General features: G+C 38.2%; 1 protein-coding gene across 1 annotated transcript; it reads right to left on the reverse strand.

Moving 5' to 3' along the window:
- Positions 1-24: 24 nt before the first annotated feature.
- On the reverse strand, positions 25-12,984 carry LOC145494001 (chitinase domain-containing protein 1-like). Its single transcript, XM_081473469.1, has 14 exons — positions 11,845-12,984; positions 10,158-10,304; positions 9,189-9,274; positions 8,240-8,286; positions 7,450-7,494; positions 6,973-7,079; positions 6,218-6,279; positions 5,359-5,451; positions 4,764-4,862; positions 3,811-3,947; positions 3,133-3,148; positions 2,483-2,563; positions 1,926-1,968; positions 25-1,360 (listed from the first exon to the last, which is right to left on the reverse strand). Exons 1-14 carry the CDS (start codon positions 11,974-11,976, stop codon positions 1,262-1,264), a joined length of 1,194 nt encoding a protein of 397 aa, XP_081329595.1. The 5' UTR covers positions 11,977-12,984; the 3' UTR covers positions 25-1,261.
- Positions 12,985-13,535: the final 551 nt, after the last annotated feature.

A 13,535-nucleotide genomic window follows, 5' to 3' on the forward strand; every position in this document is an offset into this window, starting at 1 on the left:
ACCCATTTTCACTCGATGCATCATAACATTGTTTACCAGAGTAACTTGGTGATATATGAGAAATTTACCATCTCACACCACCACCGCTGTAAGCTCAGTTGGTGGAGCGCCAGACTGCTGTGCGGGAAGTCGAGAGTTTGAACCTCCGACTGGACCAACACTCAGGGTCTTAAAATGACTGGAGAATGTGGTACCTTTGTAATTTTATCCGAAAATGGTTTGACGTTCAAGTCTTCTGGGATAAGAATTATGAACCGTAGACCCCGTCTGCTTCATCCAAAAGAACCCACACACTTGTCGCAAAGAGTAGGGCACGGAGTTCCCGGTGTTGTGTCTGGCCTTGTCTCACGGGTTGGCACTTCACAAAGGGTTAAGCTCATTGCGGCTTTCCCCCTTACGAAAAATTGCTTTCACTAACTCACTGGCTTGAAAATTGGCTTGAACATTCAAGACCATCTGGCTATATATTGCATGACGTGTTATCTCACCAGTGTCAACACGTATGTATTTACGTATTTCTATGGTAGTAACATTTTGGAACATGTCAAACAATGAAGCTTTGGCAGTAAGGGGTAGCACACCCTTAAGGGAAATCCGTAGTAGCTGCCGATGTAAGTGATATAAGCGAACGGTTATAGACGCTTTAAAGCATCGCTGAACCAGCCACAATTGACTGACCCAATTCAAATAGGCCAAGTAACCATTTACTCTGGAGCAGAAAGAAGAAGAAAAAAAGAATGTCACATTTGGGAGAGGCATCCGTTTATTCACCATTTCCACATCCCCCATAATACACCCTGTTATCCCCCATAATACACCCTGTTACCCCCCAAAATTCTGCTCAACCTTTGTTTCCCATTTCTCCTGGGTATTACAGTCGTCCCAAGAGAAACTGAACACAATGCTTATACAAAATTTTTGGGGGCAAACAAGGTGTATTGTGGGGGGTGTGGAAATGGCGAATGGGAATTAACAGGAGTTTCGACTTTATTATGGTCCGTAGAATCAAAGACGAACAAGAGAAGGACGGGGGAAGGGGTGGAAACATGCCAAGCATAGGTGCCAGGGTCAAAGGTGAAGGTAAAGACTCGGCATACACTCAAACCTGACGACGGGTTTGCTTTTATTTGTGTATTGAAATTCGGAAGGGTGTGCATTTAAATTCACTACGAAAAGTTCCATAGTTGAATAAATTATTTAGGAACGTTTTACGTCTTTACATCCATGACTGTTTAAAAATCTAATAAAATGAGTCCTGCATTCAGAGTAAGTCGTAAAAGTAATCGAGTCCTTGTCCGATCTCCCAGATGGAGATCCCCACTTCCAGTTCCTTAGCGAGATCCAGCCGCACCTGTATGGACTGAGAGAACGAAACAAATGCCATTAAACACAATGTAGAACAAGACAAAAAGAAAAGACGCAAAAAAGAAAGAAAATCCAAGAAGTAGTTCCTTTAATGGGAGGAAAATTCCATTGGAAAATTCCTCCGCACCAAACCCATTTAGAGGAGAATCTTTACCGACGTCACTGCTTGCATTTCCTCATTAACATACGACTTTGCGCAGAGAAGGCATCACGCTAGACACGAACTGACTACAAACGTCGAAAGAGCTTGTGAAAATGAGTAATTGGTTCCATCAGAAAGTGTATCGCTCACGAGGCAAATATTGTAAACAAAGATTTTCCTATACTCCAGCCACGGGTGAAGAGAGGCACTGTGAGAGTAAAGTGCCTTGCCCAAGAACACGAGACAGTGACCTGGCCAAGGCTTGAACCTGAAATGTTCGATCCAGAGCTAGTCCAGCGCACTACCCATCAGAAAACAGTGCTTCTCACAATAGCCTTCCCAATTAAAACAAAACGTATTTTAGAACACGAAAAAGCAAGACTTGCCCACTTTGACAGTAACAAGTTCTCTAATTTACCTTCAACGTTGGGTAGAACACAGTATGATGAGTTCCCGCGGAGCTATTGAGTGAACAGAAAAAAGGGGGGTGAAAGACAGAAAACCTGATATGAGTTGATTTATCAATTATCACTACGCAGAGAGAGTGCAAGAAGCTTAATTTAGGATGTGAAGAAATAAAAGCTTGGCATTTATACCGACGTTTCGGTTAATCAGGCTTGGATTTAGTTTAAATAAAGTTTAATGTCATGTTTAGAAGGTGTTCAAGAAGTTTCTGGAGAAAAAGTGTGTAGGAAAAGGAATGTCTTTCAAACAGTTTCTAAAAATGTAAAATACATTTTAGAATTGTCGTTAATTACCGATTTCTCTTATGACAAGTCAACAGCTTGGACAATCTTCGGAGACATTAATGTTACTTCGATGCATCACTAAAACATAACCAATGTTTTTCCATAAGAAAGCCGACTGGAAGACGTTTAAAAAATTAAAAATATATATATATATATATATATATATATATATATATATATATATATATACATATATATTGATCGAGCAATAGTTGGTTTTACTTACGTAAATTTGAACGAATGTTCTGCCACGCCTTCCTCCCAGACCAGTTTTTCTGTTTTGTGTTTCGTCAACATTTCAATATATCTAACAAGAAAAGCGACCAATAAACTAATTTATTCCCAAAATCAAAATCTTTATCCTCCTTTCTGACAACGTACATTTCTTTAAATGTCACTTGCGAGAATTTGGTGGGAGATCAAGGCAATACCCCCTTCTTGATGATTTACTCGGTTCTCATCACCTAGGTACACGTGCATATTGCTGGATGACTTATAACCCTTCTATGGTAAGTAAGTAAGTAAGTAAGTAAGTAAGTAAGTAAGTAACCTTTATTTAAACACGATAAGTAATTAAGCTTGCAGCTTGTGGGGTCGTGTATAAATAAACAATAAAGAATTGAACAATAAAGAATGGTTAAGGAGAAATTAGTTCTCGGTCACTCCTGGGGTCCTTATGGTGGGCGCAGATTGCGAATGAAGCAATATGTTCACCATAATATTCTTGAGCTGCTCCGTTGGTCACACAGGGACTTTCATTCTTACACGTCCTGGACGTTTCCTGGACGTTCCTGTCCAAACAGAGAGTTATCCCGCGAGACCGTTTTAAATGAATATTCGTAGTAAGACTGTAGCCCCCAAGTAGAAATGACTTACTTTGTTCCTAAGATGGCTGTGTTTCCAAATTTGTCATTGGCATGAGTAAAATGAAAAATAAAACAAAATAAGCTATGGAAGAGAGCTGAATCTGTCATGTCACACTGAATACACGCAAAGTAACTGGCTTCTATTGAAACTGAGAAGACTGAGTTACATAGAACAGAAGGAGAATAAATCCCAGCTTGACTAACTTAAAAACAAACAAACAAACAAAACACACACATAAGCAGACAAAGAACAAAACCGTGAATTGTAGCGGCTAACTATAAATAAATGTAAACACGCAACGCAGCCTACAGTTACTAGCTATAGTAAGAGCGGTTTTAACGCACTTCTTTTGATTTTGCAATTCTATCCTTAACAATTGGTTTAAAAGAACAAGAAAAAACAACAAACTAACAAAAAGAAAGAGAAAACGAAAAGAGCCAAAGAAAAACCCAAACAAGTGCCCGCTTGCTTAAAAAGCCAAAACAAATCATGACCTGCTCGTACACTTTTCCCGCGCTTTGGCCCGGCTGCATGAATGTGCTTCGAGTTTTCATTGGTTCACTGGATTGTCAGTGTTCTTGTGATTGGCTAGTGTAATTACCATACATTTGATTTTTTGATACACAACTGAAAACCATTACACAGTGAGCTCTAATACAAAATGATATTTTTAAAATTCTCACGTACGTCCTCCTCCCATTGCTGCGAAGTCCTGGCCGTAGAAGTTGAGGCCCATAAGAATTTTCGAGCGCTGTTTTCCCTTTTGTGGACTTAGTGTTAAAATGCAGTCTTTTATCCATTGTAGAGGCGCGTTGGGCCCTGGTCTAAATTAAACAAAATGATTTAGTGTACGTAAATGTATGTTCGTGTAGGGGTTCTTGTTCTAAAACGGTTACATCAAAATTCCCAAGATTTACTGTTTTCAAAAATGGTCGGTATTAACAGGTTAGCTTCCTACACTTGTATCGGAATGTCTTGAACCCTTAGTAGACAAGCCCATTATTGTCCACGATTACGTCACTTGATTTTAATAAGATCAGAAAAAAAAAAAACGCCAAGTATGAGAGCGCATTACATTGCACTATTCGGCTGTGTAGCTTAAAACAACAACAACAACAATATAAACAACAAAAACATTATTCAGTCCTTCCTAGGGAAATAAATGGCGGCTGTAAATTTTACCAAAATGCCATGCGAACTTTACGCAGTCCATAAAGTACAAGGAAAGAGATAATTTTGCAATATTTTCCCGGCGCTAACAACATACTGTACGCAAGGTTTGAAGATGTTAGAACTTTTGTTTACGTTTTTATGAGCGTTGTTAAAGATTTCGTGCGCTAAGAATTTTAGGTAAATGTACCAGTCGTCGTCTTTTTTTCCACAGAGGATTGTAAAATAACACTTCCCAAAATAACATTAAAAATAACATTTAAAATAACATTGCCTATAACACGAGAGAGTATTTGCTTATACCTCTTAATTTTTCTCGCTAATTAATGACGCGCTCGGAGAGATAGATGCGGATCTCGTACGATATCCTCGCGAATTCTTTGCAAATTCACCCAATAACGTGTTCTTAAGTTTACTGCATTGATCCTAATACTAAAATGTATTTTAAAAAAGACTTGTAGGTGTTATACCTTCCATGAGACGAATAGTCATAAGTCATGAGACTAAAGCCATCCAATACTGGCGCCAAAAGCTCAAAGTCGTGCTTGTCGAATGCTCCTGGCTTTTTACTATCAAAGAAAAACAAAACAAAACAAGATAACCACAAAGTAAAAATGAAATACGTGACGTCGCGAATGATCAGAATGGGCTACCAGCACCCTACGTTTTTTCTCTTAAATTTTTCGGGTGTTATAAATGCTAGCTTCTCTCCCACCTGATGATTCCTAGACAAAAGCTACCAACTTCTTTTTTTTTTTTTTTTTTTTTCTTTTCTTGTTTTTGTTTTCATTTATCAGAAGTATACTGTACCCTGTTTACAGCGCCTGTTACTTTTCTTCGCAGGATCATAGAAGAGACGCCGTTGTTGAAACGCAGACGATCGCTCAATAGAATCCTATCGACATCCTTAACTTCCTAGAGGCTGAGAGATTGCACTTTCCTACATACATGCAACTTTCATAGGTAAGAGCCAGCCTACAGGCTATGAGTAATCTTAGTCTGAAATAGTGTTACGGATTTTGCATTACTAACTGGTAGCTGCACGTGCGCATTGATAACGCTCACCCAGCATAAAACGGTGGAGGAATCACTAGAATAATCTTGAGTTTTTCTTTATGGAGAGAATCAGCCATCTTACTGACCAGAAGATACAAGTCCCTGAAAGATAAATAGCAAGATATTAACAATGTGTAGGACTTTTTTATTGAAATGTTTTCTTCCCATATATTTTATTAATACTCTGATCCAAGTTACTTGTGACTGAAAATAATCACATAAAACAATATTCTCCAACTCTGAATTCCTGTGGCAAGCAAACATTCTCTACAAAAGCAAATGGGAGAGACGATGTCTTTAATGCCCACAAACGCGCCCAAAATGTCCAGTTTTGGCTAGACCCTACATATTCTTTTATGACGCCCAAGTCTGAGAAACAAGAACACTTGTACAAGAGTCGAAGTATCTTGTCCTCAGAGGTTTAAACATGAGGATTTGTCTATGACAACAAAGTCGTACCCAGGGATGTTTCAAAACGATGGGCCTCTATCCCTTCCCCTCGGATGTTCGATTTCCCGGTAGGATATTCATTTAGAAGATGCAAATGTTCCCGAGCTTAAAATTCACCATCTTTATTAACTTATCACTACTCACGATGACTTCGATAGCGTTGATCCTAGTAGTATGCAGGACACCTGTCATATATGAACTCAGTTAAATGACCTCGCTCTCCATGAGTTCTCGTAGCTCAGTGGATAGAGCGCCCGTCCGGTGTTCGGGAGGTCATGGGTTCGATTCCTGTCGGGGACTCAGAATTTTTCTTTGTCCCATGCTCGTGTCATGTTGATTAATTCACCTTCACATTTTATTACCGAGCCTAAAATTCACCATCTTTATGAACTTATCAATGTATAATTGTAGTTCTTACTCTTTGGTATCTCCATTATATTGACTCCATACTTCAAGAGTAAGGCCATCAAAACTATTTGCCTAAAAGAAAAAAATCTACACTCAATGGCATTGACTACGCAAGTATGTCTTCTCTGAGTCACCAATTAATATAGGTGGAGCAGCCCATGCAGACATTTTTTCTTTTAAATTACCGGCGTTTTTGCAGCCATGATATTAAAATCGATAGAAACACAGAATCTGCACGAAATATTGACGTAATCATGATGCGAGCAAAGAGAATTTAAAAGTTGATTATCAAAAAATTAAATTATTGTGTTTGCTTAGAGAAATAAAAAAAACAATCGTCCGTGTTTCTCTCGAGTTTTAGAAGTCACTTGACTAAGAAAGTTTGCAAGAACTGGAAAACCTGTAGAAACACTCGTCTCCAGCAAAACCTTTTCTTTGTTTGAAATACTAGACTACATGGTAGGTAGGTAGGTAAAACTTTATTTATGCAGGGTGGCCCATTCAGCACAGTGGCTGGTATCCAGAGAGGCCCTGCTAAATACAATTTCTAAAAATATAAAACGTCTAATAGTATAAAATAGTTATAAAAATAGAGTTAAAAAAAAACTAACGTCTAGTAGTTGAAATAGTTATATAAAAAGAGTTTAAAAAATTGAAACGAGTTACAAGCATGAACTGGTAGGGAAAAAAATAGATATCATAAATTAGGTGCTATAAATTATGCCATTATGGACAACTTATTAAGCAAACATTGCAGGAACTGACCTTCAGGAAAGAGACAATTGTGTCGACAAGAGACTGCAAGGCAGTGTCACTAGAGAAAATGATGTGATAGTCATTCAATGTCCATTGGTCAAACAGTATTCTGGGAACTGAAAACAAATTGATAATACAGTATCATCTTCGATACACATGTGGTATACGGCAGAGTTTATAACCCATTACCCAGAGATAAAACCAACGCCACCTAGCAGGCCTTGAGATAGAACCCACAGGGGAAGCAGAAGTGATGGAGGCCAAGGAACAGCTGGCGACAGTCAATGGAGGGGGAGATGAAGGGGGTAGGCTTCAACTTGCAACAGTTGGAGAGACGGTCCCGAGACAGAGAGTGATGGAGAGACTTCCTTAAGGACCTATGCCTCCCCAAGGGGTGAAAGGGTTTAAGTCAAGCAAGTCACCCAGAGATAAAGTGCACCTGAATTAAAATCATGTAACAGTTACTGTAGTTTCATCACATCTCACCTATTTTCACATGTTGGCCACCTTTTCGAACATCCGACATCCACCCTAAGAGATTTTTAAATGCATTACTTTTAATATCATTAATTTAATCATGCCTTTAATGAATAAAGGGCCACAGGAAAAAAAAAAAAAGAAAACCTCACTGTACCTGTGAATACTCTGCAAAGGGAAGAATGGCAGGCCTAAAAATTTCCAAAAGCTAGCAGACAGATGGGGAGTGTGTGGCCCTTTGCCTTTTAAAATGGTTAGCGCATTGGTCTTTGGAGTAATGGACTTGGTGATTTGGGGTTGAGCCCTAGCCAGAGATTGTGTTGTGCACTTGGGCAAGACACTCAGAGACAAACAGCAAGTTAGCTTCTCTTGGGTAATTGCACTGTAGTCTGAATACCAGCCAAGTAGCCCATCAGGCCGGCGCTTATCTCTGGTTTCTGTAGCATGAAGAGACTAGCAGTATTTCAACTCCCCACCTGGATGGGATGCTAGTCCATCACAGGGTTACCCCAAGCATTAAATCCACTGATACCCATTTATAGAACTGGGTGGAGAGAGGCACTGTGAGAGGAAAGTGTCTTGTCCAAGGATACAACACAAAGTCCCCAGCCAAGGTTCCAACCCGTACCCCTCAATATGGAGGCGAGTGCATTAACCATGAGGCCACCACACCTCCCTGAGTATGTGCATGCATAGTACTCATCAGATATACCTATATTATTGATGCCAAACTGTTATTACATGCATGCATGTGTGAGAAATGCAATATATATTGTCATTTTGGTTAGAAAACCAGTACCTTGATCAATGTCATGCGTGCCTTCTATTGCAAAGGTGCCTGTTCTCCTGTTTAGCAAAATTTATGAAATGAGATACAAGATTGCACAATCATGCAAAATTAAGGATGAAATAACCCATCAGAAGTCCTTAATATTTCAAAAGCTATAAGTATTGTATAATATATTGTATTCTATAAAGTGCTTGGCACAAATGATAAATCAAACTTTTCTAAATTATTGCAACAGTTCTGTCTGATATAGATCTACATGATTGTATGCATTGTAATTCTCCTGTTAACAATATTGTGACTTACATGATTGTAAACTGGTTTGCTAATAATTTTGAGGAAGCTGAACATTGGAATTTGAAGGAGGTAAAAATAAGTAGTAATCAATAATGGCAAGAAGATAGTGTACATGTTTGTCATAAATTACATAATTGTTCAATAAATAATATGTACACACAAACAGTCAAGTAAAATGAAATTTGTTCAAAATATGAATGTTTCTCTGAACAAGGAAACTCACACCTAACTTCATTGTATTAGAGTTTCATTGTTTCACAGCTTCACTTGTTGTCTTTTGAAAACATAGCCAAACCTTGTTGGTTTGTGTCCCTGACAGAAATGAACAGCCTCTAGTTCAGACATGTATGGCTCAAATTAACAAGCATTTGGTAAATTTTTGTAAAACTCCCTGAAGAAGTCTATGATATTAATTTTAGGTGAACAGGGCTCTGCCCTAGAAGCATCCAAGTGCCACAGGCGACTAATTTCTGCCTTTGGGTGACTAGAAAAACTTATTATGCTTTTTTCATATAGGAATAAGTGCTGGGCACCCAGGTTTTCATGGTTAGGAACCTCTGGACTGTTCTCACTAGTTAAAAATAAGTATTTTTTTCCTTAAAATTGAATTTTTGTTTTTCCTATTTTTTCAATTAATTTTTCACAGCTCAAATCCAGGGTTTACCTTCTTTTGACTTGGAGCCACACTGGAGAGACATAAGTAAACTTTGAACTAAATATTTTTGCTACATCATAACCATGAGAGTTCCACTGAAATAAAAAAAAGAAGGAATTACAAGACTAAGTGATGATCAATAATTTATTTAGTGAAAAGATATTCCTTAAAGCTAAACAGTAAAATTGAGTTCCTTTATGCTTGACTTAATGTGCCAAAGACATAAAATTAATGAAATAACGAAGTGACAAAATGGCACTATGGTTAGTACACGTCAGGTAATTAATTAGGTAGTACACTCAGGCAATATTAACTTTTTTGCACTCAATGACAACTTTCTGCAATGTTTGGGATTTATTGACGTGCTCTCAGGCAATGATCAGCATTCGCCGCATGCTGAAATTTTTGCATACATGTGTATTACATTTGCCTAAATAGGGCTCCAGTTAGCCTAAATTGCACTCTGGTTGGCCTCAATAGTGCTCAGGTAGCCTAAATATTGTCTCAACAATGGTTACCTACCAATTATTAATTAATCCTTATAGACACCCATATCCCACATCACCCCTAATATCTGTAGTTTCATTTTGTCATTTCACGCTCTAAACGCACCCTTTGAGAACTTAGCTAACTGGCATAAAACGGACTGCCTTACTTTATGGAAAATTCTTCCAGATATTACATTTTGACAGTTGTGAGTGTCCCTATACCAGAAATCACAGATTTTATGAGGCTTCAAACTGAATTTCTAATGAAAGAAAGAAATACATTCAACTGACAAGTCAACAGTGACTGTAAATATCACAGTTTACGACCCAATCTAGCCCAGCAGGATGTCACCAACTGTGTAATTTCTACTGACGATAGTGACTATTTTACTTAAGAATGTTCTCCATCAGGCCTGGTAGTAAAACCTTGTCCAAGTTTTGATTCCAAGCATAAGAGAGAAATTAGATTATAATTGTTTCAAACACTTACTGGAGTCACATATACCAGGATCTCCCCATCAAAGTTGACTTCTGTCAGGTTTTTGTAATATGAACTGTGGTACTTGATGATATCCCTTGTTCTTGGATTTTCCACCACCAACCCTCGTGCGGTGACATTTGTGTTTGGTGGTCGTGACTGAAAAGGATTGATTTTTAGACAGATTTGTTATTAATAGCTTACTACAAAGAGTATACATGTAGCACTGGCATTGATCCATTCTGGACAACAGGGAGAGTCTTATCGCTATTAGTACACAATAATTAAAATAGACACACAATAATTAAAATAAAATGAACACTTTTTTGTTAATTCTGATGAATGGGATTGTACATGCACATATTGATTAAGAACTCTCTGAAAAAAGGTAACATCAATCATATCCCTTCCATTCATTAAGGATCTGCTATTGTCAACGACTGACATCAGGGATCACTAAATACTGTTCAGTTAGACTTCTGAACACTTCTGAAGATAATCCAGGTCTCCTAAGCTCCTTGGGATAAATACTTTAAACTCAGTTCAGTGTACCAAAGCGTAAATATAGGAGTTTGTATGGGAACATAATGATCGTTTATAACACTGAGAAACATGGGAAGGAAAATCAAAATGAGAATACAGTAAGAACTAAAAATCCCTTGATATCACGATGAAACAGCTCCAAAATACTGTGGTTCACATTTAGCACACAGAAGGGTCAGAGTAAGTCATTGTGAATTTCTTTTCCATAAAAATTATCTTTGAAGTTCTGTTATAAACAATCGTCACATTCCAGTTATTACAAACTCTTATATTTATGCTGTGTTATGCTTGCAACTGAGTGTAATACAAATTATATTTTTAAAAAAATGTTTGTGGCTCTCATTATTTCCTCTCCTTCACATCTTGATCTCAGAACTATTTTGAAACTGATCTGGACAGTAATAAAAATAATACATAAAACACTTCTTGCTACCGTCAGCCACTAATGTTGCACAAAATATAAAAAAATCAGCTTCTAAATTCAATATGACTAACATCCAAGAAGCCTTAAAGTCGAGTAAATGAATGCAGTATCCAAGGTCAGGATAATTAATTTTTCAGCTTGAAAAATGAATAAATGCATTTAAGCAGAGCACCTGTTCTGTTTCAATTTGTCAGTTTATATTTGAACACTTACTCTGCATTCATTAACAGACTTGTTTTGGTTTGGTTTTGAGGACAGTTGGGCTTAACACGTTTTTTTCTTTTTTGATATCAGATTAAAAAGAACGCATTTCTATATAACAGAGCACATGAGCGAAACAATACAATATAAACTTGAGCTTAACTTCATTGCATCAGTATCAAGTTCCTGGTCTGTAAAGGGTTTATTCTTAAAAATACATACATTATTTTAAAACTGATCCGCACCGTAATAAAAATAATAAATAAAACATTTCTTGCTAGCGTCAGCCACTAATGTATACACGAAATATAAATTTCAGCTTTTAAATTTGATGTGACTTTTCGATTCAGCCGTGGAAATTCCTTGCAAAGCTAGTTTTAAATTATTGTTAATTTTTGCTATTTTGGAGAGCTAACTTGAACTAAGCTTAATGCTAAGCGGATTCTTCCAGTTTATCTAGAGCCTCCACGATCTACCTCAGAATCCCCAGATAATTACTTAAACAAAAAAAAAAAAACATTTGGGTCTCACCGATCTACTCTGGTCAGAATTCTTCTTGTCTTTCTTATTCTTCTTTGACAAAGTTCCGGCCACGTGTGAAACATTTGTTAACCAACAACTCGCAAGCACACAAAGCAACGCCGCGAACAATATGCTTTGCATTTTCCACGGAAGATTAATTTTAAGCGAGAACAATCCGTTAGCGGACAGATGCGGTGCAGTGGCTAATACGGAAACGGTTTACATTGGTAGAAGTTGTTTGGCGGTTCGAATAAAATTATATTCACGGCACTGAGGCACTCCATAAATGAAGCGTTAATGGCATATTTGAGTTTGCCGCTGGACAGGGAGTACAAAATAAAATTATTGCTTACCCGGTGAGGGTCAGATGCTGCTTAGAGCTCAAAAACCCGTTTATAAACCATTAGAAAGGAAAAACAATTGCAGTTATTATCTTTTTTAGGGCTTAAGTTACAACTTAAGTAAGCTACGAACTAACAATAAAAAAGAAATAAAAGAAAGAAAGAAAAAGCAAATTTCATAAAATCCCCAGGTTGGGAGGAGTGGGTCAGCGTAGGTGTTGTTTGGCTTGCAACAATTTACAAGAGGCTTACTAGAGGCCTTAACGCGAATGGTTTTCTAGACCTTTCTAAGAAGGTGGGCTTATCAATCATAGACTATCTGCACAGCCTCGGGCCATTGAATTTTTGTGGCAAAAAGTCTGGGCATTTTTACTACGCGAAGATTTTTTGGTGGAAATTTCCAAGCCCCCACAAACCAAGCTTTGGCTTTTGTGACGGTTCTCTTTTCCTTTATGCTACGATGGCATTTACGACGACACTTCTACGACATCTTGCACGTGCTCAGACATGTCACAAGCGAAAAACAAACTTGCGGTCTTAAATATCGGTAAAAAGACAAGGAAATACAAGAATGAAGGGAATTTCTAACATATAAAAAAGCTCCTGATGACCGGTGTGATCTTGGCTTGATAGGAGTCACGTAATGAGAAAAATTCAGAGATTTCCCTTTAGGCGTTAATAGGTAATGTCAACATAATCAGAGAGTTGTAACCAAACAATTACCGTAAGGCCAAAACATTCTTGGGATGAACGTCTTAAAAAATCTCGTTTTAATACAGCACTTATACTGGAGAAGAAACACCTTTTCGTTCGGAAATAGATAAAAACGACCTCGAGCAAACAAACACGCTCTTTCTACGTGAGAAGAGGGTGGCAAGAGTGGGGTGCATCACGCTGAATTTTTCTATTAAATCACGCATCACGGATAAATTTTTTCATCAGTCACGCGTCACGTGAAAAGAAGTAGGTACATCGCCAATTTTACTTTCTCAATCCTAAAAGCGTCGTTAAAAAAAGAACTTTTCCGATTCAACCACAAAAATGCATCGGCAAATATGTCACCTCTTACGCGAAAACGTTCCTAACGGTAGCCGTTCGAACGGCTGAACGCACGGCAAGTGAACTAACCTGCGGACAGACTCCCAGCGAGGGCGGAAAAAAAAAAAATTCCAGGGAGGCGGAAAAGACATTCGGCGAGCGAAGCGAGCCGTCAAGCGCGATAAAAAGAATTCCGTGAATTGCGCTCCCCCTCGTCACCATTCCGCTCTCGGCTTTCCCCGCTCGCCCTAGACCACACATGGCTAGCTGGCACTAAACCCATTAACCCAAAACTGAGGGAGCCTGTTCGCACGCTACAAG

The sequence above is a fragment of the Orbicella franksi genome, chromosome 8, assembly GCF_964199315.1.
Source record: "Orbicella franksi chromosome 8, jaOrbFran1.1, whole genome shotgun sequence".
Taxonomy (NCBI): domain Eukaryota; kingdom Metazoa; phylum Cnidaria; class Anthozoa; order Scleractinia; family Merulinidae; genus Orbicella; species Orbicella franksi.